Below are 26,634 nucleotides of genomic sequence, written 5' to 3'. Positions count from 1 at the left end.
CTAGAAAGAGAGAGCATATTTCTCCTGTTTTGGCTTCCCTTCATTGGCTTCCTGTTGAATCCAGAATTGAATTCAAAATCCTGCTCCTCACATACAAGGTCTTAAATAATCAGGTTCCATCTTATCTTAATGACCTTGTAGTACCATATCACCCTATTAGAGCACTTCGCTCTCGCTCTGCAGGCCTACTTATTGTTCCTACAGTATTTAAAAGTAGAATGGGAGGGAGAGCCTTCAGTTTTCAGGCCTCTCTTCTGTGGAACCAGCTTCCAGTTTGGATTCGGGAGACAGACACTATCTCTACTTTTAAGATTAGGCTTAAAACTTTCCTTTTTGCTAAAGCATATAGTTAGGGCTGGACCAGGTGACCCTGAATCCTTCCTTAGTTATGCTGCAATAGACGTAGGCTGCCGGGGGATTCCCATGATGCATTGAGTTTTTCCTTTCCAGTCATCTTTCTCACTCACTATGTGTTAATAGACCTCTCTGTATTGAATCATATCTGTTATTAACCTCTGTCTCTCTTCCAAAGCATGTCTTTTATCCTTTCTTCCTTCTCTCACCCCAACCGGTCACAGCAGATGGCTGCCGCTCCCTGAGCCTGGTTCTGCCGGAGGTTTCTTCCTGTTAAAAGGGAGTTTTTCCTTCCCACTGTCGCCAAAGTGCTTGCTCATAGGGGGTCATATGATTGTTGGGTTTTTCTCTGTATCTATGAAGCGCCTTGAGGATACTTTTGTTGTGATTTGGTGCTATATAAATAAAATTGAATTGAGACTGCCGGACATTGGCGCCACCGGCCCCTCTGACCACCACCAGTAGGCAACGGGTGAAGTGTCTCGCCCAAGGACACAACGACCGAGACTGTCCAAGCCGGGGCTTGAACCGGCAACCTTCCAATTACAAGGCAAACTCCGAACTCTTGAGCTACAATCAACAAAAGAACAAGGTATAGTGTCAGAATGACACCGTCTTTAAGCTTTCCAGGGTGTCCACAACACTAATGACCTCAGTGGGACCTTTAATACCACCCAGATGGTTGAGAAATCACACCACCAGCAGGAATTAATTTCTAAAAAGAGTGAGGATGTTTTCATCAAGCATTCAGTAGTTTTTACTGTTGCCTCAAACAGAGTGTTTAAACCAACTAGCCACCAACGTTAAGTTATTAAGATTGTTAAATATATCATCAAGGTGCTCCTATCTTCTCCGCAGGCGATCACCACCCCACCTCTAACCCTGATTATATTGCACAGTGTTTCTCACATATGGGTTTCACTGGGGCAGGCTGTGCAAGTTTAACAGTTACACAAATATTTCTTTTTTTTTCTTGTGTCTGAGAAAAAACGCAGTCCCCCTGCTCTTATTCAGTTGCTAACAACTATCAATCCCTGTCATGTCCCGTCTTGTGTTTTCTCTACCAGCTGGCACACTGGCCAGACTGCTGGTCCAGTCTGCTGATACAAGTCTTCAATATTATTCACTCGATTCCCCAGAATTACATTAGTAACCCTGCTAGATTGATGGCTAGCAGGGTTACTGAATGGTTAATGGCATTCAGAGTTAATGCTGCTTTACAGCACTTTGATTTAGTGTGTAGCAGTATTGTTAAAGCCTGTATTAATTATATCACCGTAAATGTGGAAACGGTGAGGTTGAGGTTGACTACTAACTGCTACTAATCCAATTTCAGTGTGATTTCCTGACTGATACAGTTCTCTTTATGAAAAATAGAATTTTACTGAAATTGTGTTAAAATGTATAAAATGTCAAATAAATTCTGGAATGCATTTATTTCATTTAAATTGAGATTTAAGCTTCATAGTTGATTCAAACAGCCGGTGTGTAGGCCCCTTGTGGCCACATTTGAAAAGCTTTGAACTAGTTGGTCTACTTATTAGTCTACTTGGCCCATGACTGGCACTCCATGTTTTTCTAACAAGTAATATCATGCATCATCATTTCCTATCAAAATTTTCATTATCAAGTTATATCCTTGTGTTTATTCTTTCTTATTATTTTTTTATTTCTAGGAAGGTGAGATTGAAAAGAAGTGAAACATTTGGAGCCCACAATATTTATTGCTTACACAAATTATAATTTTGTGGATTTTTTTCTCCTGTTTTATTTTTAATTATCAAGCTAATTATCTTGTTTTCACTAGATAATAATTGTCACAGAACATAAAAAAACTCACTAAACCTTGTAATGTCTTTTGGTATTGTCCATTCAACTGCTGCTGCTCACTGAATAATGACACTGCAGATAACCATGGAGCACTGGTTATATAAACAGAAACACTGACTTCACTTCACTTGAATGTATGAATGGTTAAATATATATAATACACAGGGCCTGGCTGATTTGGCTGCAAGGAGGTAGCAGCCATATGAGCAATAAACACTATGTTCTGGAACAACATTAAAGGTGAGTGCATGTTTGTAAATGTATGGAAGACTGTGGATGAGTGACAGCTAGAGGCAATAATTTTGATAAGTATCAGACCAAGGTGGCATGTGACAGTGGTGTGAAAAAGTGTTTAGTCGTGTAAGACTTTTATTTTTAGGTATCAGAGGGTGTGTGAATTAAAGCTTTGATTTTCATAATACTATGTGAAAATTGTGCCCTTAGAGCTTTCATACAGTGTTACAGCTGCATATCTTGCAATGGAGATTAGCTTGTGTTACAATCCATGTTGCCAGATGCTTCTGGCCCTGGCAGCGACTTTGATAGAGAAAACAATTGTGACCTTGAAAATGACTTATACTCTAAGAAAATGATATTTTTGTTAGAAGAAATACAGCTGTAACTTACTATGTAACCACACTACTCAATATTTTGTCTCAAGATGCAATGGAATGAACTATTTTAAGAAGAAAATTAAAAATTTTCCAAAGCTTTTCATCAAAGTAAACATAGAGTGAATATGAATAAAAAAGGACTGTGTAAAGAGGACTAGCTTAAAATCAATGTGTTGCAGAAATAATAGTGTGTGTGTTCCAACAAAGAAAGTAGTCAGCTTAAAGGGTTAAGCTAATTTAATGAGAGTCTGGCTTTTTTCAGCATTTGTTACCTCCTTCTTACTCATGAATTAGCATCAAAGTTAGCTCTGTTTCCAATTGAACAAGACCAATTTTCTATCTCAAATCATCTATTTCCATAAATACTACACTTGCTATTTTGAGTGTACAAGTGCATTCAAAGTATCTAGTATGGCTGTATTATGTGCTTGAGTACCTGGTTGAGGTATACATAAAGGTCAAAAAACAGTGTGCCACATTGGATACCACCAAACTAGTTGCAGTCAGCTGAAAAAGAATGCATCACCAATCATTATGCAATTATGTTACCTGGCTGATTGTTTTCTGAATATTAACAACACCATAGAACGTGGAGTTTTCCTTGCAATACACAGTGTGTGTGTATTTTTTGACTTAAAAAATAAGTAATGTTTGGTTTAAAACAAGACTATCCAGTAAAACGTCACCCACTGCACCAATATTTTGTGTAGCCTACGTAGTTTAGTACTATGCTGATAGAAGTATTGAGAGACACTACCTGTAGTAATGGTAGTGGCTTTGTAAAGCTATAATCAAGCTCAGTTTTATATAGTAGATAGCAATAGTTTCATGTCATATTGTTGCTACCTTTGTCAAAGCGTGTTATCATTTGTAGCACTAACAACAAGATGAGACCAACCAGCAGCTCTTATTCTGTAAGCATAAAACATGGACATAGCTTACAGGTAAGAAAATATAAGCTGGTGCAGAAATCCTACAAACCTGTATTTGTACCAGATGGGTAATGAAAAGTATCTGTTGTCTTCAAGATAATACTACCTTAGTAGTATTATTTGTCAACAGGTTTGTCAATAGCTAAACGTAATTTTTCAGATCACAGTGTCCTGTTGCTAATGGCACCCTGTTAGCAAGCTACTCTCAGTTGCTATGTGGGAGTACTGTGCAGATAAATTATTTCATGCGAGCATTCCACAACCAAGTCAAAGTCAAAAAAACTTTATTTATCCCCAAGGGGCAATTAAGACCAACCAAACCATAAAAGACAAAGTACAGTCAAAGAAATAATTTCCATCAAAGCCCTTCATCATGTAGCTTATCTGTGTAGCAATTTAATCAAAAACCTAGATACCTTCTTATTTCACAGTGTAATATTCACATGCTTCATCCGAAGCACACTTTCTGTGTATTCACTAGTTAACTTCTAGTCACAGTACCCGCTCACTGTGTTTTTAGGGTTTCGCTACCTTAGCTTAGCTCGTAGCCGACTCACTAGCAGCATGGCCTCTTCAGCTGTTCTTACTGCACTTTCCTGCTCATTGAGTCAGATGTTCAGTTACTCCTCGACATCCTTTAGCAGTAATGATACTTGTAATAAATGTAACCTATTTGCAGCTCTGGAGGCCATGATCACTAAATTGGAGACCTGGCTTCGCACCCTTGAAAAACCTGTAGTTAGGCCCCTGTAATTGATGCAGCTGAAGGTAGTGTAGGCCCTGCTAGCTGTCTCCTAGCAGACTGTCCCAAGTAGCAGGGGAAACAGGTCGGCTGGGTGACCGTAAGGAGGAAGCACAGTCTTAAACAGAAGCCTCTGGTACACCACCAACCTGTTCATGTGTCTAATCACTTTTCCCCACTTGGCCACACACCCATCAGGGATCAAACTCTGAAATGTGGATTATTAAACATGAGGTCTCTCTCTTCTAGGTCGAGGCCAAACTAACAGGCCGAGAACGCGGTGTGGCAGCAATTTTTCACACCACCTTATTAATTAACCAAAGACCAAGACAGACTTTTAATTCATTTGAAACCCTGATGCTTAGCCTTGTCCACCCTGGGCCTTACACAGAGTTTACACAGAGAAAATCAGAAATACCTCACTCCCTGGTATAATTCTCAATCACAAACCTTAAAGCAGGTAACTCATAAGTTGGAGAGGAAATGACGTATCACAAATTTAGAAGATCTTCATTTCGCCTGGAATAATAGTTTCCTGATTTATGAGAAAGACCTCCGTAAAGTACCCTGCCTCTTGCCCTATGACAGCTGGGATAGGCTCCAGCGCCCCCCGCGACCCTGAAAAGGATAAGCGGAAGCGAATGGATGGATGGATGGACCTCCGTAAAGCTAGAACATCTTATTATTCATCACTAATTGAAGAACATAAGGGAAACCCGAGGTTTGTCTTCAGCTCTGTCAGAGCTCTGTTGAGCCAACCATTCCTTTAATGTTAACTAGTAATGATTTAATGAACTTCTTCACATGCAAAATTTTAACCATTAGAGAAAAAATTACTCTTAATCATCTCACAAGTGTAACATTAGCTACAACTACTTTCTGTACCATGGATATTCGTTTAGTGTCTTTTTCGCCAATTGACAGTCAACTCATCTCTGTTCTTGCCCCGCTACACCTCAATGCAGCGTTTGTGACACCGTTTTGTAGACAGAATCAGGCGCAGACCAGGAGACCTTTGCAAAAGCAGACACTGTGTTTATTTACAGTGATTTCACCAGGTGATAATATATACAAAGTGTTCGGGGGGAAGGGGGAAGGGTCCAAAACCACACTCCACTCTCTCGGCTACAGTCCCACTCCTTTCCTCCCACGCTTCTCTCGCTCACTCAAAGATACAGGGATGGGTCCAGAGAAGATCTACACACACACAGAAAATCCAATTAGTACAAGATCGCACGGAGACTTACAGACTGAGACTTGCTGATCGCAGAATAACTGACGCTGGTGGCTCAACATTCCAGCGATGAGTAGTGATGTGTCCTGTGTGTCGAAGCTTCGAATCGTGCGTCGGGTAATCTCGGGGGCATTTTTCTGAAGCGCGTATCGAGGCTTGCGTTGATTACGTATGCAGTGACGTTCGAGGCCTCGCAGGCAGTCCGTACCATGTGACTGATTCGGGAACTGGTTCACCGGTTCGCACCAGATTCGAAATAAAATGGGCAGCAAAACACAGCTGATTCCCCCATCACACTGTGTTGTGGAATTGGATTACGTACGTGTTACATAGTTACTTGAGCATTTCCTCCCTCGATGGAACCAGCAAGGAAAAGAAAATTTTCCCCTGTCTGGCAACATTTTGATGTCATCTCTCCTAATAAGGTATACACACTGTAATAAAGAAATGATAAGTACCATAATATAAATAAACCACACCACAGATCCTATAATCAGATTTCTGTCTTTTTGTTTATTAACCCTTTAGAGCCGATCGGAACGGGAATGCTCTGTTATGCGTAACTATTTTTAAATCCCAGTAGCACTGCAACCACGTAAGCTAGCGCAAAATTTTTTTTTGCATATGAAACCGGAGGAGTTGTACTTACATCTGATGCCATCAGCTTGTCCTAGGTCACGGTTTCCTTCCACATAAAGCTTTGCAAAAACTGCATAAAAAGCACTTGCAGGAACAAAAACATAATATTCCAGAAACACGGTTTACCGATCTGATCAGCTGTTCAAAACACTTCCTACGTTGGAATAGACGTCAGCGCGAACTTTTGCATTTCCGCCATTACCTGCCTGAAACCGGAAGTGACGTCATTTTCGCGGAAATGTAGTCTTTTTTGTGATCAGGGCCTCAGGGCCTATACTGCTCTTTTTAAAAGTTATCTTTGACTTTATGACTTTCTGTGTCGTTTCTGGGATGCTTAGGACTCATATTGCACTGCTGGAAATAGTTTATTTTGATGCATATGCTGCTTTTTTGCAAATTTGCAGTATAATATTTATTTTCGTTTTTCCTGCAGTGTATAAAAATTGGTGTATTTCAAAAATAAAACTATGAAGACACTCAAAATAAATTTCCTGTGGTGGGAAACTATTTTGTGCAACTTTTTTGTATTTACAGTTTTGAGGGATAAGACTCTTAAATTTCTCTAACTACAAATATATGTTAAAAAATCAAAAACGATTTTCAATTTTTTTGTAGTTTATTGCACTTTTTTGCAATTTATGTAATTACTATGCACTTAATGAATACATATTATTAAAATCTGGGCTATAATGGTTGTATTGATGTATATCAACTTGAAATGCTCCCAAAAATGGCTCCACAGCATGTAAAAATATAATATAAGCTCTGGCGGACTTGGTTCTATGGTAGGTCTTAAAGGGTTAAAAGGTGAAGTGTTTGCTGTGCTCTAAAGAACTTGGATACAGCAACAACACCTCATCTATGCTGAGGCATTACAGAGCCCTGCATGAGAACAAGGAGACTAACCAAGGTGGACCAAGCTCAGGTGAGTTTTTGTAGGTTTTAAGGATACAGTCATTTGATACATTTATATTCCCCATGTAATTCATTAATATTTGGGTTGTATTTACTGATATATGTAATTTCTTAATGTTTTTTGTTGTATCACGGGAGAGGAATGATGTGGATGAGGCCTTGGTCAACATGGTGATAGAGGATTCCCAGCCCTTCACTATTGTGGAGGACAGTGGGTTTAGGAAGCTTGTTAACGTTTTGAACCCTAACTATGTTCTCCCCACAAGGCAGGTGTGTATCTTAAAACATGAAGCATGTTTCCATTTGGCCTTTATTTCCATATTAAGTACTGTACCTTCTTTTGTTTAGGCTTTGAAAGCTATGGTGGACCAAAGATACAAAGAGTCCAAACAAAAAGAAAAACTGACTGTGGCCAAGGTTTCTGCAGTTAGTTTGAGATCTGATATGTGGACCTCCATTAACACAGAGGCTTACCTAGCCGTCACCTGCCATTTCATTGACTCTAACACTGCATTGCATTCTGTAGTGTTAGGTGTTCAGCACTTCCCTCAAGCACATACTGCTGTCAATTTGTCACGAGTAACAGCAGCGCTCATGTCAGAGTGGGGCATTACAGACAAATTTACATGTTATGTGACTGATGGAGCAGCAAACATGGGTGCTTGTGCTAAGGAGCTTCGTTTGCGTCACAGTAATTGTGTGGCACATACATTAAACCTAATGGTCAAAAAAGTATATGTATGTGTGTGCGTGTCCATAGTTCAGCTGAGACAGTGTCCTTCGCCCTGCCAGGCTAAGTAAACAGTCTTCCAGCCAACCCAGGTGATGTTAATAGTGAGTTTCAAGATCTGAGATTTGTGTTATAGCGTGTTTGTAGTGTTTAGTAATTGTGTGGTGTAGTCATTTGTTTTGTTCTGTGTGAAACAATGAGATCACTACTGAATGTCACGGATGCGAAAAAGCCACCAAAGGCAGACTGCAATTTAAATGCTGTCTCCAGGTGGGAAACAGGAGGAGTAAGATGTAACCCTTGTAACGGATTATTAATGAAATATCAGAGGCTCTACCAAGGTATAAACATTGATAATGAAGAACCACAGCAGAAGGAGCAGTGCACAAATGGTGTATTTAACACACAGCAGTTGCAGATAAATGCACTTCATACAATAAAATAAACTACAAAATATCCCCCCCCAAAATAACAAACTAAAATAAAGGAAAAAAACTCCTTTTTAACAGGGCGAAACAGGATGAGTAAGAACCATGTAATCAGTTTTCTTGAATGAGCCAGAGGGACAGAAGCGGGCCACAAGTTCTCTTTAATAATCCAAGGTGTAGCAGCTGAAGCCAAGATGTCCTATTCTACCCAGCTGGCTGCACACAATGAGTAGTGTCAGACAAGTGTTAAGGGTTCAATATTGAGGAAGGGTACAAGAGGGGATCGAAGAAAAACCACACTGATCTGGCCGGGTGAAGTCAAACGATGATTTTAATACACGCGTGGGAAGATCACCACAGACGGCAATTGATCTTCGACTTAACCCTCCTCTCGTGTTAGGGTCGGCACCGACCCATTTTAAATTTCAAATGCATAAAAAAATCACATACATTTGTTTATTGTATCAAGGCTTTTTGACTTTGTCAGGAACCTCTATTTCTACAAAATAAAATAAAAAAATTTATTTTCACTAAATTATAAAATGCCCTAGTTGAAATTATGACCTTTGTGTTGTTAGGGTCGGTTTCGACCCAGGTATAATATTATGAGTATAAAGCAATAATTAAAGCCAAAACTGAAATCATAAGTGCACTGTAAGCTAAAACACTTACAGCAAGCGCCTCTCCTAATCATATGAGCTTTAGGGGATTCTTATTTTGCATGTTTTTTGCAGTATACCTGCACAAAAACAAAACAAAATAAACACGGGCATGTGAGGTGAATTCACTATTTGAGTGGCCATTTGACTTCCAGAGTGCACATTTACAATTTGCAGCATACAAAAAATGAGAAGAAGATTCACAGTGAGCTAAGTTCTGGATCATATTTTTGGTGAAAATGAAGGAGAGGACACAGAGCAGCATAGCGATTCAGATGGGCAGGTTTCTAAGGAGGAAGACAATGTGGACTATCATCCAGAAGACACAGACACATCTGATCAGAGGTGGAGGTCGCTGGTGCTGAAGCTACTCCTGCTGAAAGATTCAAGTCCAAAAATGGTAAGATCTTTTGGACCTCAGTACCTCATGATGTACATGGCAGGGCAGCTGCTGCAAATGTCATCAAAATGACCCCTGGAATCACAAGGTTTGCTCTGACCAAAGTCAGCGACATCAAGAGATGTTTTGAGATATTTATGCCATTGTCACTAGAAAGAATCATCATTACTATGATAAACCTTGAAGGAAAAAAAGTCAATGGCGACATGATGAGGAATACCTGGATGCTTTCATTGTTCTTGCTGGAGTGTACAGATGCTGCAATGAGGCCACTGATCGTCTATGGGATGCATCGACAGGCAGAAACATTTTCTGGGCAACGATGTCACTTCACACATTTGATATCATTTTGATTCAAGAGTCCTCAGATTTGACAACAGAGAGACCAGACCGAGGTCTGACAAACTTGCTCCCATCAGGGATGTCTGGGAGAGATGGGTGCAGCTTCTTCCACTGATGTTCATCCCAGGGCCAGTGACAGTGGGTGAATGTCTTGTCCACTTTTTGAGGAAAATGCCCCTTCCGGCAATATATACCCAGTAAGCAAGGGAAAAACGGCAGAAAAATCTGGGAAGCCTGTGATGCAAAAACCAACTATGCCTGGAATGTACAGATTTTCACAGTCAAAGCTGCGAGTGGCACCCCTGAGAAGAAACAATGAAAATGTGTGGTCCTCCATATGACCACTGGACTGCAGGATCACAATATCAGCTGTGATATTTTATTTTATTTTATTTTTTACCAGATATGACCTTGGACAAGAACTTCACAAAGGAAACTGAGGTGAAGCTGTATCATTGGGAAGTGATAAAAAGCCCACAATTACCCACGGCTATAACCAAAACAAAGGAGGAGAGGACTTTTTCTTTTTTTCAGTTTATATTAAAGGTCTACTGCTAAAAAAACAAACTTTTTTTGTCTTTTCTTGATGTAAATGTCTATGGGTCGAAATTGACCCGTAACACCATCGATGTCATTTTAGTTATTAATCTTAAAATGAAAAAAATCAATAAAACAGATTTATTTAAGAGATGTGTCCTATACCCCTCAGTAATACTCAGGTAACACAGAAACCTTTTATTTATTAATATGATTCTCTTGAGGTTAATTTTACAATTTTTTTTTAATTGAAATCGAGGGGTATAGTGACAAAAAAAGACCCAGAGGCCCACACCAAAAGTATTAAAACCAACATTTTCATGGATAAGGAAGCCTAACAAGGTAACCAAGAGATGAGAAACAAATTGGATGATAACTTATTGTTTTTAGTATATTTTATAGCTGATTTAATTCACGGGTCAAAACCGACCCGCTAACATAAGAGATGATAACAGAAAGCTAACACGAGAGGAAGGTTAATCAAAGCATAAACAGATATTTTATATCACCTGGGCTTAAATTTAATGACGCCCCTTCAACATCACAGATACATTTTATACATAGATCAGATCAAAACCACAATGACTGTTAACACAATTTAAAAAGAACGCCGCCGTCGTCTTCATAACAGGTGCATCCTGTTACTGCCAGATGCTCGCTTGTCATCCAGACACATCAGCAGCAGTTCTGCGACAAACTGCTCCTTTTGCAACCCCACGCAAAACATGATTAAACTTTCACCTATAAATGATTCTCTCTAACTGAGTGTGTGTGTGTGTGTGTGTGTGTGTGTGTGTGTGTGTGTGTGCTAACCACAATTGCACCCTACTTCACCTCGCCGACTAGCTCCTGACCTCTCACCAGACAGAGAGACAGAAGCCACTCTCATATATGTACTAACCTGAACTGAAACTAAACTAAATAAAACTAAATAAATGTTTTAATCAAGCACCTCTACTAAAAGCTTAATACAAAAATATGAACTTATAAATGATAATAAAAATAACCTGATATAAGTGTTTTGTAAGCATGTATTGCAATTTCTTCTATGTTCTAGTTTCACCTGGACAGTCACGCCAGTGAAGCTTAAGACCCTTAATGAACCGAACATCAACTCAAAATAAGCACAGATATGCAATGTGTATAAAATAATTATAACTGCATCTGAAATACAAAGTTAATATGATAACAGTATGCATAAACATCTTAAGGCCATCTTAAAGCTATCTGTTACATTGTTAAAGCAATGATCATACTGCAGATTATATTATGCTGGTAAAATACTTTTGTTCATCCCCACAATCCCCCTTTCGACCTCTGGCAAACCAGAGGTCGATACATACGTCGTTGTTCATTCCTCGGCCCACTCAGCTACTTCCATATCCATCAATGGCATCATGGACATAGGGCCACCGCCCCAGGGTCCACTGCCCTTTGTAATTACCTTTTCTAACAATCTTCGGGCACAAGGAATGAGACAACAACCACAAGTCACCAGAATACCCACTAAAACAGCTAGAGAAAACATAATTGAAAGTGCAAACCCCTTCCACTGTCCGAACACTGAGGTCATCCAGTTCTGCAGCGGGTTGTCAATTCCCGAGTGGTCATGCATGGTCCTAGAGAGACTCTTTAGCCCCTCCAAAGCTCGCGTCACCGAGCCATCTGGAGCAGTGTTATTCGGGATAAAAGTACAACACTGGTCACCGAACATAGCACAAACGCCCCCTTTTTCCGCCAACAACATATCAAGGGCCATTCTATTTTGGATCCCCACTAATGAGGTCGGACACATCTGCTCCGCTAACCCTTCCATCCCGTCTCTGGTAAGGTTAGAGAGCCTCAGCAAATTATAGTGAACATAATTGATCCTGTCTACATTTTTGTTCGGGGTCACTGGAAAGAGAGCAGAGATTATTGGAAGATTCTCAAGACCGGCAGCTATTTGGTCTGCAAGTTTATATTCACTTGGAACTCCCCTGGGGACCCCTATTGAGTCAATCCAGGTTGGCGAGTTCAGCCTAGGGTCATAAGCGTGTGTTCCCTCAGTCCCGCTCTTGGACAGGATATGTCTCTTCCGCCTAGCTGCCAATGTGCATGTGTTGTGCTGTGGAATGGTTTTTACCTGATTTCCAATTAGCATAAGAGGTGCTCCTAGTCTCACCATCGCGCACGTCCCCACACTTCCCAGAGGAACACGAGCCAAAAGAGTCTTGTGCCCACAGTAATAATAAAGTCCACTTCTAGCCCAAGTCCCAATTAAAGTGTTGGGATCACTTATATTGTTTGTGGTTCTCCCCGTCTGGGTAACAGCGCACCAACTTGGGTCGATTTCTCCCACGTCATATGCTACTTTATCTATGGAGAACTTAAAACACGTATAATTATCTTTTTTCGGCAAAAATGGTCCTGCCCTTGTCCGCTTATCAACTGGAGGAAACAAACTGGACAACACAGTGCAGTTTCCAGTACTCACCGCTCCTCTAGTCATTCGCAACATGCAATCATAGCCCCACTTGTCCTCCGGATGGAGTGGAGCGGGCTCTGTGAACAAACGTGGTCTAGCAGAGGCACAAGCAACACAATTAGATACCTCTTAATCCCTAGCATTTAGAGCCATCCAGTCCAGCCAGAGATTACTGTCACTGAACCCAGTGGCATGCTCAATTAAATCTTGAGGCTTCAGTCTGGTGTAGTCCACTGCCAGGACTCGTCTATCCTTTGGTTCCTGTTCCCCTGGTACCACATATGACGACCCATTTCCCCTTTTTCCTGTAAAATTCTTCTCTAACTGGCTCTACGGGATTTACGTGATTGACCTTTTCAAGGAAATTAACTATAATCAACCCCTTCGGATCAGTTCCCACAGTCTCCACACCCAGGACTAAATACACAGAGTTTTTATGCCGCCAGTTGCCCAGCGACATAGTCAAAGGATTCTTAGATGGACTATAATCTCTTTGACGTTTCAGCACGTTCTCTGACCCTTGTTCTGACGCTTCCCCATTTTCCCCAGTGTAACCCTTTACCTGATTCCAGTTCCGACACCAGTTTGCAAAGGGCCGACTTCCTCTCTCACAATGTGTACTCACTGCATAATCCCAGCAAACCCACACATTATATCCTCTCCAACTACTATCTGCTCCTTTACACTTAAAAACATCACATAAATCAAATGTGAATGAAGTTGTAGACCCATTAACATAGTTCAACTCTAGACCACCATATATACTGAGGCACTCATCCCTTTTACCCGAGACCTCGCGCTTTGATCTCCTTTTTAGCCCTGTTTCAATAAACGGTTTCTCTTTTGGTGCTGGACTGAACTGGCCTCTGTGTTCAGACAGTTCGCGTGGGCCTTTCTGCAAAATATAGACAAACAAACATAGGGCCATTATTAATACCATCACAGACATCAAACTGACAATCACAAGCAACATTTTAATCAGTACTCTCTCCTCACGAGTCAGTTTAAAACTAGTGTGACCGGTGAGGGAATCTGTACAGAGGCTGAGAGAATGAAGATGAAAAGATAACAAGAAAGGGACAGCAGATGATTTAAAACGGAACCGTATAGTGAGAAAGAGGCATTCATTTAAAAATACATTGTTATTGGTACTCTGCATGTGAAAGTTTACAAAAAAATATATATATATTAAGCATACTTAGTTCAAGTAGGCTATAAAGGTTGAGCTCATCTGTAGTGACTGAGATCAGATGATATCAATGGGAGCCCATTTTACCTTTTCCAGCTGATACCCCTTTACACATCCAAAAGAAATATGTGACAAAAGCCTCACTATTCATGCTGCTTCAGCCTTCCAGTGCTGCAAGCCGCTATTCCATCCACCTCCACCCCAACTTCTCCATTTTATGTGCTGTTTGATTTAATCAAGTGGCTAATGCCTTTTCTTTCCCGTGTTTAGGTCTTGCCGCTTATTCCAGAATAGAGCCCTGCCGTATCAAATTTTCATTACTGCAGATGTAAATAGCGGGCCGATTTTTATTTTAGTCGTTTTCTCTGTAATATCTTTATCTGCGTTATGTGCTAGGTCACTAGCAAGTAGAGGTATTTAAGAGTCTTAGAAAATATGTAACCCTTTAAACTGGAATTTTGTGCCACTAGGAACATAGTACCCAGGCGCTTCTGCTGTAAAACTATGCTGTTGTAATAGATGCAGGTGGTTTAGTTCTGCTGGTGCTTTAGTGTTGCTGAAATATCCAAGACCTTCCATGATAAAGATGTTGTTTGGATGGGAATATACGTTACTCTAAAACCTGCATCATGCAAGTACACTGAGGTTGTCATAGATTTTCAGATTCTTTTGCTGATATTTTGCACCATATACAATAGGCTCCACAGTGTAGTGGTTTACATGTTTACCTATATGCAAATAAGTGCATTCTATTTCTATTCACATTTTACACACTATCACACGTTTTGCATATCTTGTGTCAAAGTCTCAATTGTTTTTCTCTCCATGATGAACCTTTGAACAGAGTTGAATTCCTAGAATTCCTCCTACAACAATCCACAATATATTTTTCTTCACGGGTATGCAGAGACAGTTGCCTGGATTTTTCAGTTGTGAATGCAAACAATCCAGCTTGACTCTTTTTTTTTCCAATGACAGATTCCTATTCAACTATTCCCTCATTACCTTATTATTCTGGGTGTTTATTCTGGCTCAGTGGTCTGGACTGGAGTAAAACACAACTGAATCAGTTCTTTCTCTAAGAATTTGACTGATAGTGGGAATTTTTCTATCACTCTATTATATATATTTACTGTCTGTTTTCATTTACCATAGGAAGGATTATGCACTTGAATTGATAGGGGTTAGAAAACTCAATTTAATGCAATGTAATTTAATTTAATTTAACTTAATTTGGCAGCGTTATTTACTGAATGAAAACATTTTCTTGTATCTAGTTACCTTGAAATTAGCATAGGAGATCACTAAATTCATGAGAAATGTTGCTTTCCCATAGAATTATATACAGCTACAGGAGTTGCCCCCTGCTGACCAATATAAAGAATGCAGATTTAAGGCACATCCACAGTGACATAACCTTTATTATCCAGAAGTTACATCCATCTTCTATAAAGTATGTGGATGCCCCTTACAACCCCACTGATGCTTAATGTTTTTTTTGTCCTATAGGATCATGTCCATGTATTCTGACAAACACGACAAACTTGACATAACTTTCAGCTCTAACTATTCAGCTACCATGGAAACAGCCAAACCTTGACATGGTGTTATTAGTATAGCAATGAAGCAAAACACTCAGGAGGCAGAGCAGGTCATCTACTAATTGGAAGGTTAGTGGCTCAATCCTTGGCTGTGCCAGTCTCCGGCCTGCATGCCTAAGTATCCTTGGGCAAAATACTAAACCCCAAATTGCTCTCCACTGTGTTGCTTGGAGTATGAATGTGTGTGAATGGGTGAATGAGTCATGTTGAATAAAGCTTTTTGAGTGCTCAAGTATAGAAAAGCAATATATAATGGCCAGTCCATTTACCTTTAGAATAGAACAGACAAAGAAAATAGCCCTTTACTGTCATTGTACACATACAAAAAATTTTTGACTGCTCCACATCAACGGTGCCAGAATAAAATATAAATAGTAGACAGCAAGAATAAATAGCATACAGGAGAAATCTATACAATAAAGAGAGATATATGAGAAACAACAACAAAATTATTTACAGAAGACATGTTCCATCCATTCTCTTCTGCTTAGCTGGAGGCTATCCCAGCTACCATAGGCGGAGTACACCCTAGACCAGGGGTGTCCAACTCCAGGCTTCAAGGTCCGGTGTTCTGCAGGTTTTAGATGTGTCCTTGATCCAACACAGCTGATTTAAATGGCTAAATTACCTCAAGTTCAAGTTCAAATTTTATTCGCCACATGCAGTGGCAGGTTGCCCTGCAGTGGAATGAACCCGCCCCCCCCCCCCCGACCTTACACACACAACACAGACATCACATGGGGATACAAGTCAGAGAACGGTTGCATTACAGAAAAAAACCACTGAAATGTACACTACAATGGGAATGTACAAGAGGAAAAAAAGAGACCTCTACTCATGCTGGGCTATAGGAGGACAGCATGAGAACAGGAAACAAAAAAACTCCTCTGCACAGAAAGCACATAAATGTCCACAGTACAACATTATAGAGCACGTGACCAGCAACAGGGTTGGATAGGGGATGAGGAGTAATCCCAGACAACACAGCAGCCATCCTGCCACTGCGCCGTCTCTCCAGCGCGGGCCCAGACCCGCCCGTGTTCCCCAGGAGGCAACGAGCATCGAAGGCATTGGAAGGGGAGGGGGATGTGTGAGTGCTTATAAGTGTAAGTGTATGTGTGTGCGTGTCCAACCCAGGTGGCCTTGCATAGAGTGGGAAGAACAGTCAACACACAGTCGTTATCGGGGAGTTTTTGTTCGGCTCCAGCCTTGAGCCCACAGCTGGTGCCGAGGGGATATCCGCACACAAGTGTTGAAGTTCTCCAAGGGGCCTGGTAATGAACTAATCATGTGATTCCATTGTGTTGACCCAGGGAGATAATTAAGGGCAGGACACCGGTCCTTAAGGGCCTGGAGTTGGACACCCCTGCCCTAGACAGATTGCCAGTCTGTCGCAGGGCTAATACAGACACAGACAACCTTACCCGACTAACTTCTTTGCTTTGGACTATGGGAGGAAGCCAAAGTACCCAGAAAGAAGCAATCCAAACATGGGGAGAATATGCAAACCAGGTGCTGGAGTCGAACTCAGGACCTTCTTGCTGTGAGGCAAAAGTGTTAACCAACATGGTGGTTAGTACTGTCGCCTCACAGCAAATAGGGGCAGACATGATTAGTGTTATATTTATCTTGTTTGCCAAGAGGATATATTGCAATATATATAAATATTTGACAAATTTGTTGCATGTTGCATGTTTAAACAGAAACCCCCAATCTGATCTAAACAGAACTAAAAAGGAAATCTCTTCAGTCTTGGGAAATCTTGAGAAATTCTATTAAACTTTGTAATTACTAAAATACAAGTGAACAGATAAAAGATATAGATAGACTGTCAGTGCTAAACAGACTGAAAGACCAAAAATTAGAGCAAGGTGGACAGACGAGAAATGAGACAGAGAGGAAGACAAGACAGAGAATGAGAGAGCATGAAGATGAGAGAGACAGAGAGAGATGTCCTCTTATTAGAGTTTTGTTCTCTGCTAGAAGTGGGTCACAAAGGGCCGTAGGTTAACACTGTGACAACAGCACTCTGCTTGCTTCTAAAAGACCTGTTCCTTTTTAGAAGAAAAAAAATGATATTCCATGAAATTGATTTTTGAGGCCAAAATAAAGCGACAGAGATTGAAAGTGGAGCACAGAGAAGCAAAGTGCTGGAGAGAGAGGAAAAGGAATAATAGCGAGAAAGACAGGGCTAGTACAAACATTATGTAAATGAAATAGTTTCAGTTTGTGAAATAACTTGAATGAATTATACTTTACCTAACCTGCGGGTACATTACATTTCCCCATTTTTTTCTCCCTGGAATTATTAAGTATATTTATATAACTTTTTCATTGTGCAGGTGTGGGTCAAATGAGCTTGCTGAAGGAGCTTTTATAAACCTGGAAATTCAACTTTTAGAAACTTTATATTATTGAAGAATGTAATCATATGCGGTAAAGAAAATAGTCTCAGAGGTAAGCATATATTAAATTAGAAGCCTTTTTCTATAGAAGATAATTAAACTGAGAGGTGGGTAGGGATCAAAAGTGTAGGTGTTTCACCAGCTTAAGAAAGCTTTTCAGGAAGTGAAATTAACTTACTAACAAGAGCTGAGAGCAAAAAAAGAATTTAGAAAGAAGTGAGAGAACCTTTTGGAATTCCTGGGATTTCTGCCTTGATTATAAGTCATAAAATCCTATCTGATCCTTAACAGTTATGGACAAAAGCAAAACTAATAATACACACATTGCTGTATATTAAATTTCTCTGCATTTATAAGATTAAATAATCAAGTGAACTCTTACATTTAGTAACTATTTTTTAGCAGCAACATCTATCTATCCATAAGTCTGTCCATTAGACTTAAGCAGAAATGAGAAGGAGATTATGCCTATTCCTCCATTTATTTGTATTTTTAAGATGTACTACAGTAAGTAGCTGTCTTCAGGCCATGCCACTGCATCTCAACTAGATTAAGGTCAGGACTCTGACCTAACCATTGCAAATGCTGAATTTTACTCTTTTTTCATACATTATGTTTATTTATGTGCTTCTCATTGTCACCATCTTGAGCTCCCAGACTCCCATCTTTACATTCTCCTGCAAAATTTCTTTATACATTTTTAATTTTAATGTTTAGACACTTGCAAAGTATCTAGTGATGCCTTGCAAGTGACAACAATGCATCAGATGACGGAATGTGTCATCTATGTCTAACAATTTTGGATCAAGGGATTATCAATTTGATGGTATGATTGCTGATCTTGGGCAATGTTCAAAGACAGCAGGTGTTTTGTTGCAGTCTTGAAGCGGATGATGCAGCATAGCTTCATTAGCGTAACAAATTCCAAATCTTTTTCAATCAGCACTACTGTCATTTCTTTTCATCATGCTTAAACTAGCAAAAATATCTATGAAACCTTCCTCTATTTGGAATGCACAAAGCTATGCTAACTAGTACAGGGGCAGTTGATACAAAGAAGTTTGATTTTCATGGCTATTTCAAGTTTTTCTATCAAACTGGGATGATATGGAGGCCTACAGTGTTTTAACACTGCAGTTCTAGGGTAGTGCTTTATCCTTTTCATTTGAATATCGGACAGCTTCATTTAATCTAAAAATATACTGACTCGTGGTACTTAAATTTTTTCAATGAGAAATTTCCTGAGAAATTGGGGTTTAAGTCCAGCATGCTTTGCAGTCAGTTTTTTAAAATGGGATTGAAATTCTCAGATCCCAGTTTCGGTCTTACCCATATACCCTTTGGGCTTTAATGTCCCAATTCAAACCTGTGCACTTTGGAATTCATGTTAAATTAATAATTAAGTTGGTCCCAGTGTCAGGAAACTGTGGTGTTGAGTAGGTTTCCAGCACAAGGAAAAATGTAAATGCAGAAAATATGAAACCCTTGGTGGCAAAGAAGACAAAAAGGTGATTAAATGTAATATGACCATTTCCTGAATTTAAATGATTGTGTTCACTGTGCAGCCTTTGTCCTGCTTGTTAGCCTTTGACAAATGTTGTGAGTGGATGACATTCAGTGGCTCAGGAAATCAATGACTGGCATCCTCATTACATTGCAACAGGTAATATATAGTAGGTCACACACCCATTCTCAAATATAAACTCACAAACATATGAAATCTGCCATGTATGCATACGCACTCTCTAGCTGGGTGGCCACTATAATTATGTAAAATATAATAATTTAGTCAGAGTTAAACCTTCATCCAGTTAATTTAAAAACAATTTTAATTAAGGTGATAAACATTTAAATTACTTCTGGGAGATTTTTTATGTATTTTATTGCACCTTCTGTCTCTGCCGTCTCTCTCTGTAGAGTCCCTTTTCTTTCTAACTTCTCTATTTTTCTTCCAGTCACTCGCGTCTGTCCTTCTTTCCCTGTGCCCATCTTTCTTTTTCCTTTCCATCTTTTCTTCACATCTTTTTGTCGACTGTCTTCAGGAGATGAAAATTACATCTTTGCAAGCCAGGGTAGTATTTCCTGTGTGAAAAGTGACTCATTCACTGTTTCAATTAGCCCATTCCTGTTGATTCAACTTTGAAGTCCTTTTCCATTCTTTGGCTCTCAACTCTCTTCCCAGTGCCACTCTGACACACAGACTTTTGGGGGTGGCAAGCCCTTCCCAGGCACCTACCCAAATTCTCTCTAGCAACTAGAAATGGTTGCATATGTCCTGCTTTGCTGGAGCATTAGAGAGAAAATTGCATTTGTGTTGAGAGGGATGATCCATCTGAGATGCTGTTGTTCCTCTTCGAATTCATGAAGCACATCTCCATCAATTGCCAACGTGTTTACTGTAAGCCCAATTGTGCTTGCACTCCAATGGATCCAGTAATAAGCTAGAATGTGTCCTATTATGTGACCCTCTTAAATACCCAGCTGTAGGTTTGGAATCATGATGATAGATGAGGGCATTTTGTAGCCAGGGCTCTATTTTTCTGAATTCCCCAACTTGGGAACTAATAAAGGCTATCTTATTTATCTTAAATTTGTCTATGATAACTTTAAATACTTAATGTCATGCCATTTCATGTAATGCATTCCATGCGTGTTAATTACATTTTTTGATAGTACTGGGTCATCACTGACCAATGTTGGGCAAATTACTTTGAAAAAGTAATTAGTTATAGTTACTAGTTACTTCTTCAAAAAGTAATTGAGTTACAATATTATCAAAGTAACTAATTACTAGGAAAAATAACTATTTTAAAACATTTTTATACCTCTGGAGTCCAGGGTATAATTGGCCATTTTTTTTATATCAATGTTCTTAAAAAATGTACTGAGCTCATGAATGCAAACATCAGTCTAGTACATTAACAGCAGTAATTACAGTGCTGCACTGTTTGGCATCAAAATCCAAGGGTTGCGGGACCAAACTAAAAGCAGGTACAAGAAAATACAAGCAGACACAAGGAAAGAATAAGATGACCTTACAAAGCTCAAGGGAGAAAACACTGAGTAAATACAAACAGAAAAGAAGAATCTTCACACAGAAGTGAACTAAATCAGAGCAATGATGTGGGCAGGAAAACAGAAAAAGGAAAAACAGAAAGCCACATAATGAAATGAGATATAAGAATAGTGATGAGTATGAGAAAATGAGAAAAGTAAATTGAAAGAGACGAGCAAAGAGTACTGTATACTCATGCAATCAAGCATGAGATGCATGGAAAATAAAGCAATTAAAACATTTCAGCAAAACAAAATCTAAGAAGTCCAACAATAAATCATGTCATAACACAAAGACAGTGGTATCGATAAAGGTGGAACCCTGTAATTGACAACTTCAGTTTAAGGAAGACGTCAAGGTGGATGAATGGCTCCACAAAAGTTGGGCATGGGGATCCAGTTTTAGCAGACACGACTTTGACATGGCCAAAACAAATATGGGCAAAGGTGGATGTCTGTTTATGTAGCATTGTAGCCATTAACCAAGTACAAAGAGGATGTCAGAGTGGATGGATGACTTGATGAAATGCCTGATGAACGGACTGCTATTTGAAGCTTTCAAGCATGTTGCTTGGTCTTCTTTAGCAGGGAAACACCCCAACTTTGCATAGTTGTAGATTCTAGCTTAACTGTTTTCATCTCCTTTCAATATCCTCTTACAATCATCAAGTCTTCTCCTGGAGTCTTCTGTAATGAGTATGTTCTTTGAGGGAAGGAAAAATAAATAAATGAGAGAATAGGTGATCTAGGATTTTCAGCATGGTGCAGAAAAGCTGGCAAAAGAGAATGTGTCTGGCTGTGTATTTAGAAGTGTAGTATGTCATATTCAGCCTGTAGACAAAGTTACTCGGTTTTCTGAGCTCTGTAGACATTTAGGTAATGTTGAATGTCTGACTATAATGACAAAATAACTCCATATTATCTGTTTGAAAGTGGAACACAATGCTACTCTGCTGTTAGGATGTACGATTTGTATCAATGTAAGTCACTTTTTCGATAAATTGAGAAGGACAAATTTCTTGTTTCACTCTCCAGTGTACACAACTTATTTACGACACCACCTCAGTTAGATTCAGATGACGTTAGCTTGGCCTCCAGTAATACTGTGAATACTGTAATACTGAGAATTTTTGACTAGAATGTCTTTTACAATAAGAAAACATCTAGCACTGCTTGGAGTCATTCCTGCAATATCTCTAAAATTAGAAATTAGACATCACCTTGTCAGTGATGCTGAAAGCTAGTTCATGGAGTTGGGGAGGAGGATCACAAGCACAGAATTATTTCTGAAAGCACAGAGTCCCACTACCAAGCACTGTTGGAGAACTGGGAGAAGATCATTATTGGACTTTTGCACATTGAATTGTATTCTGAACAGTTTTGCACTGTAAATAAATGCACTGTCTCTTCATTAAGAGCTCCACATCTGGGTCCTCTAATTCCACTTAGCGTGACAGTTTTCACCAAACTTTAAAAGTGGCATTAAGCTAAGAAAGCCAAGCGGAACTCATAACCTGCGATTTTAGGTGGAAAAATATCTGACAGCCAGAAGCACACAATGATTGTTGGAATACGGTGGACCCTGAAGGATGAAATTAATCTGATTGAATCTTCAAATTCTAGGAAAAGAACATTTACAGTACATTTGTACATACTTTTAAAAAACTGTACTCAAGCTGCGAGAAACCGCCTCTGACCCTGACGGACCCTGACCCTAACCCTAACTGTAACCCTTTAATAAACGGTAAGCAGAACTGAAAATGTCCTTGCAACATTGGAATTTCATAAATGCACGAATGGCTTGGCGAGCTAAAGAATAACGTCACAATGTGATTGGTCACTTGCAATGTTGAACCTGGAACAACATTTTCATGATGATCTGGGAACAACACCAACACAACGATATCAGATCATCCCTGTGACATCATCAACCTCTAACTGTGGAAACATCATGTGTTAGAGCTGCTATGGTGGCATAAGGAGGACACAGTCATATTGCTGTATGTCACATAGTATCAAAAACATTTGCATGCACGAAACAGCAATCTTGTCGTAATTGTATTCTGAGATTCAGATTCACAACATCAAGTCACACAGAATTAATGAGTGATAGAAATGCATTTCTGCAGCTCACAGTGGGTGATGGCACCTCTGTGTTTTACTTAGAAAGAAATGAGGAATATGCCCAAATCTCCCATAACCCTGCTGAGAGAGGCAGTTTAGAAAAAGGATAGCAATAAGCTTGAGGATACCGTGGTTTCTGCCAGGGTGAAATGGGGCATGGCAAGAAGTAAAAGACAAGAGGATATTATCCATGATCTTGGATAAGTCTTCCTAACAATATGCATTAGCCAAAGAAACAAGACACCCCCCATCTGCAAAGAATTGTGCCACTAGATACGATTTAGTGGAAAACAGCACAGCTGGGAAGACAACGCACCTTATTATCCTCCCATGGAACCCTTCAAGAAATGCTGGGGCCCTCAGAACACTCTTAGCGATGCACTGAATTGAAGTATATTGCCAAATAGATGCAGTGATCATGGCTTGGTGTTTTCTCCCTGTGTTCTCAGAATCTCTCTGGTGAAACGTTGCTCTGTAATGGAAAACAATTTCACCAGCTGTGTTCATACAAGTGCACACAGAGTAAAATGATCTTTTTCATCAATGGTGGGTCTGTCAAACATATGTTTAATTTTATTTGGCTTAACTAAGCTAACAAACTGATGCAATGATTATTTCCCACTGTAAACAAGAAGCGGACCTTCAAAATGGACCCAACTGTACAGAAAATGAAGCTACAGATCCAATTTCTCTTTTTATGTAATATGCATTAACAATCAGGTCAGACTGCAGAGATGTTTTCAGTCTCACATGCCTCAGAATTAAATAATAAAATCCATTGTATTGCAATGGAGTTGGAACAAGGTTTTCATGTTGCAGACTAAACCAGTGAAAGTTACAAAACCTTTTAGAAGACACTCTACCATGCTATTGTGCTTTAGACTTATCAAGCATTTCCAGATTTTCTTTAAATTTTTTGATTTATTTGACATTTCACAAATGTTCTGATAGGACAGGACACCTTGATGTAGAGCACTTCAATCTTCCTTGCCACATGTCTACAGTTCTGTACCAGTCCACAAGTTACCCCTTCACTGATGACACTGAGACTGGCATTTGAGGTTACAATTTAATAAAGCCTACAGCTGAGTACCTGTGGAACATCTGATTTTTCAGACTTTTACTTTGGTGACGATGCGGTTAGTTTATTTGTTTGCACTGTTATTGGGTGGCTGTGGATCAGAAAGTAGAGCAGGTTGTCTTCTAATTGGGAAGCTGATGGTTTGCACCCTGGCTGCTCCAGAGTACATGACAAACCTTGAGTAAGATGCTGAACCCCAAGTTGCTCTGCAAGAATGTAAATGTTAGATACAAAAGCACTTAGGCATAAAAACAAGTCCTTGTATGAATGTGACTAAGTAGATACACAAATTTCTTCAATTTGATAAGTTTTAGTCCCTCTAAAATTGACTGAGACTTGAATGAAATGGACTAATTTGCCTTTTATTATGCACACTTGCTGTGGGAAAGTAAAATTTAAAAGAGTGAAAACAAAGCAGCCTTCTACTGTGCCTTTTAATGCCTTTATCCTGAGTCTCCATTAATAATCAACTTGGATCACACACAGTAGGAAAAACATTAAATATAGTTTGTGACCAAATTTAGAGGTTCTAAATTTGTCATGACAAGGATACCCAAACAATCTAATTCACTTTAAGTTCACTTAATCCCAGGGTGAGTCTGACTGTGGAGCTAAACCTAAAGTCTATTGCATTCAGGAGTTATCCAAAGGTAACTTAAATACTATGAGCCATAGCAAAAGTGCACAAAGGATACCTACTTATAGTGGAAAACAATCAACAGGCATACAGAAGAGGAACAAGAGAGAGCAATAAGAATTAGAAAAGGACAGAGAGAGATAGAAGAAATAAAGCAGACAGGAGACGGTTCACGCATGGCTGAGCTCTTTATCTGAGCTCTCACCTGAACAACTGACGTCTATCTGCTCTTCAGACTGTCACGGTTGACAATGATACACTGGAGCTTCCAAAAATACCACAGCTGTAGACGAACAACACTAGTGTCAAGAAGACAGAGCAGGGGCTGATGGAAAACTCCTCCCTGGTCCAGCAAATTACAAACAGTAATGAAATCTATGATAACCTTGCAAGTCCTCCAAGGGCCATTGAACTAATCAACAGGGGGGGTATGAATACAGTTGCACTCATACATGTCAAATGCAGATGCTATAGACTGAAACAACAATCACAGCTCAACTGATTATTTTATCTTCTCAGGTGATTCAGCAACCGCAACAATAATGCATTACTGAGAAATATGAGGTTGGGAAAACATGGCAGTGTTGATTGGTCTTTGTAAGACCTTCTTGAGAATTGCTTTATAAATGAATTTTTACTGGCAAGGAAGAACGTTTTACCTTTGACATTTTTGTGGAGCAGTTCATTATATGCAGTGTTGGGGAGTAACGGAATACATGTAATACATGTACCGCCGTTAGGTATTTAAAATACAAAATATGAGTAACTGTATTCCATTACACTTCTAGGGATGCAAACTGCATTTTGTTGCCCTGTACCTGTAACATGTGCAATGACAATAAAGTAGAATTCTATTCTATTCTATTCTATTACAGTTACCGTTTAAAAAGGTGGTATTTAGAATACAGTTACTTTGTTGAAATAAATGGATTACACAGCGGTATTTTCCTGTTTCATATTGTCACGGGTCAGGGCTGTTTGGGTTTTGTTTGACAGCTATGTTCTGTTGTTCCAGGCGGCAGTGACGTATGAGGTGCCGTAAGGGACATTATTACTGAAACGCTCTCACACACACTACTGAAACGCTCTCACACACACTACTGAAACGCTCTCACACACACTACTGAAATTTTAGCTCTCACACACACTACTGAAACGCTCTCACACATACTACTGAAACGCTCTCACACACACTACTGAAACGCTCTCACGCACACTACTGAAATTTTAGCTCTCACACACACTACTGAAACGCTCTCACACACACCACTGAAACCAGAGGCATTTCCGCTGAACAGGAAGTTGTTTCCTGACAAGGAAACTGATGGAAAAAGTGGTATATTTCAAAACACTACAAGGATTTCTACTCAGCAACCTGCTAGTACAGCAGTCCCCAACCTTTTTTGCGCAACGTAAACGATATAAAAATAAAAAAACGATAAATACCATGAAAACCATAAATAGAAATGTGTTCGAATTTTTGTGGAGGAATAAAACCCATTACATAGAAAGATCTCAGCTTGTGAAGGGATACAATAAAGGTGGTATCAAAACTCCAGAATTGGAATTTATGGTTGGCACCCTTAGAATTAAATGGTTAAAATCTTGTCTGTCACAGCCAGACTCTACTTAGCTCCACATCCCATGATTCTTGTTTAATAAAATAGTATTCAGGATTAGACTTTATTTTGAAATGTGATTTTGCGGCAAATAAAATCCC

The 26,634-nt window shown here is 39.5% G+C and overlaps 1 protein-coding gene and 1 long non-coding RNA gene across 2 annotated transcripts in view; both read left to right on the top strand.

The window, feature by feature from the left end:
* LOC146581796 (uncharacterized) overlaps positions 1–26,634 on the top strand; it is a 521,657-nt gene that overhangs the window by 175,784 nt on the left and 319,239 nt on the right. The window lies entirely within an intron of this gene.
* Positions 6,063–8,061, top strand: LOC146581801 (E3 SUMO-protein ligase ZBED1-like). Its single transcript, XM_085248585.1, has 4 exons — positions 6,063–6,131; positions 7,153–7,274; positions 7,401–7,530; positions 7,609–8,061. The coding sequence occupies exons 1-4, from the start codon at positions 6,063–6,065 to the stop codon at positions 8,059–8,061; spliced, it is 774 nt and encodes a 257-aa protein (XP_085104711.1).

The sequence above is a fragment of the Mchenga conophoros genome, linkage group LG2 (genome assembly GCF_057382185.1).
Source record: "Mchenga conophoros isolate Kocher_MC1m ecotype Shallow Benthic linkage group LG2, M_conophoros_male_GT1.1, whole genome shotgun sequence".
NCBI classification, from domain to species: Eukaryota; Metazoa; Chordata; class Actinopteri; order Cichliformes; family Cichlidae; genus Mchenga; species Mchenga conophoros.
This window is presented reverse-complemented; position numbering and strand designations above follow the sequence as displayed.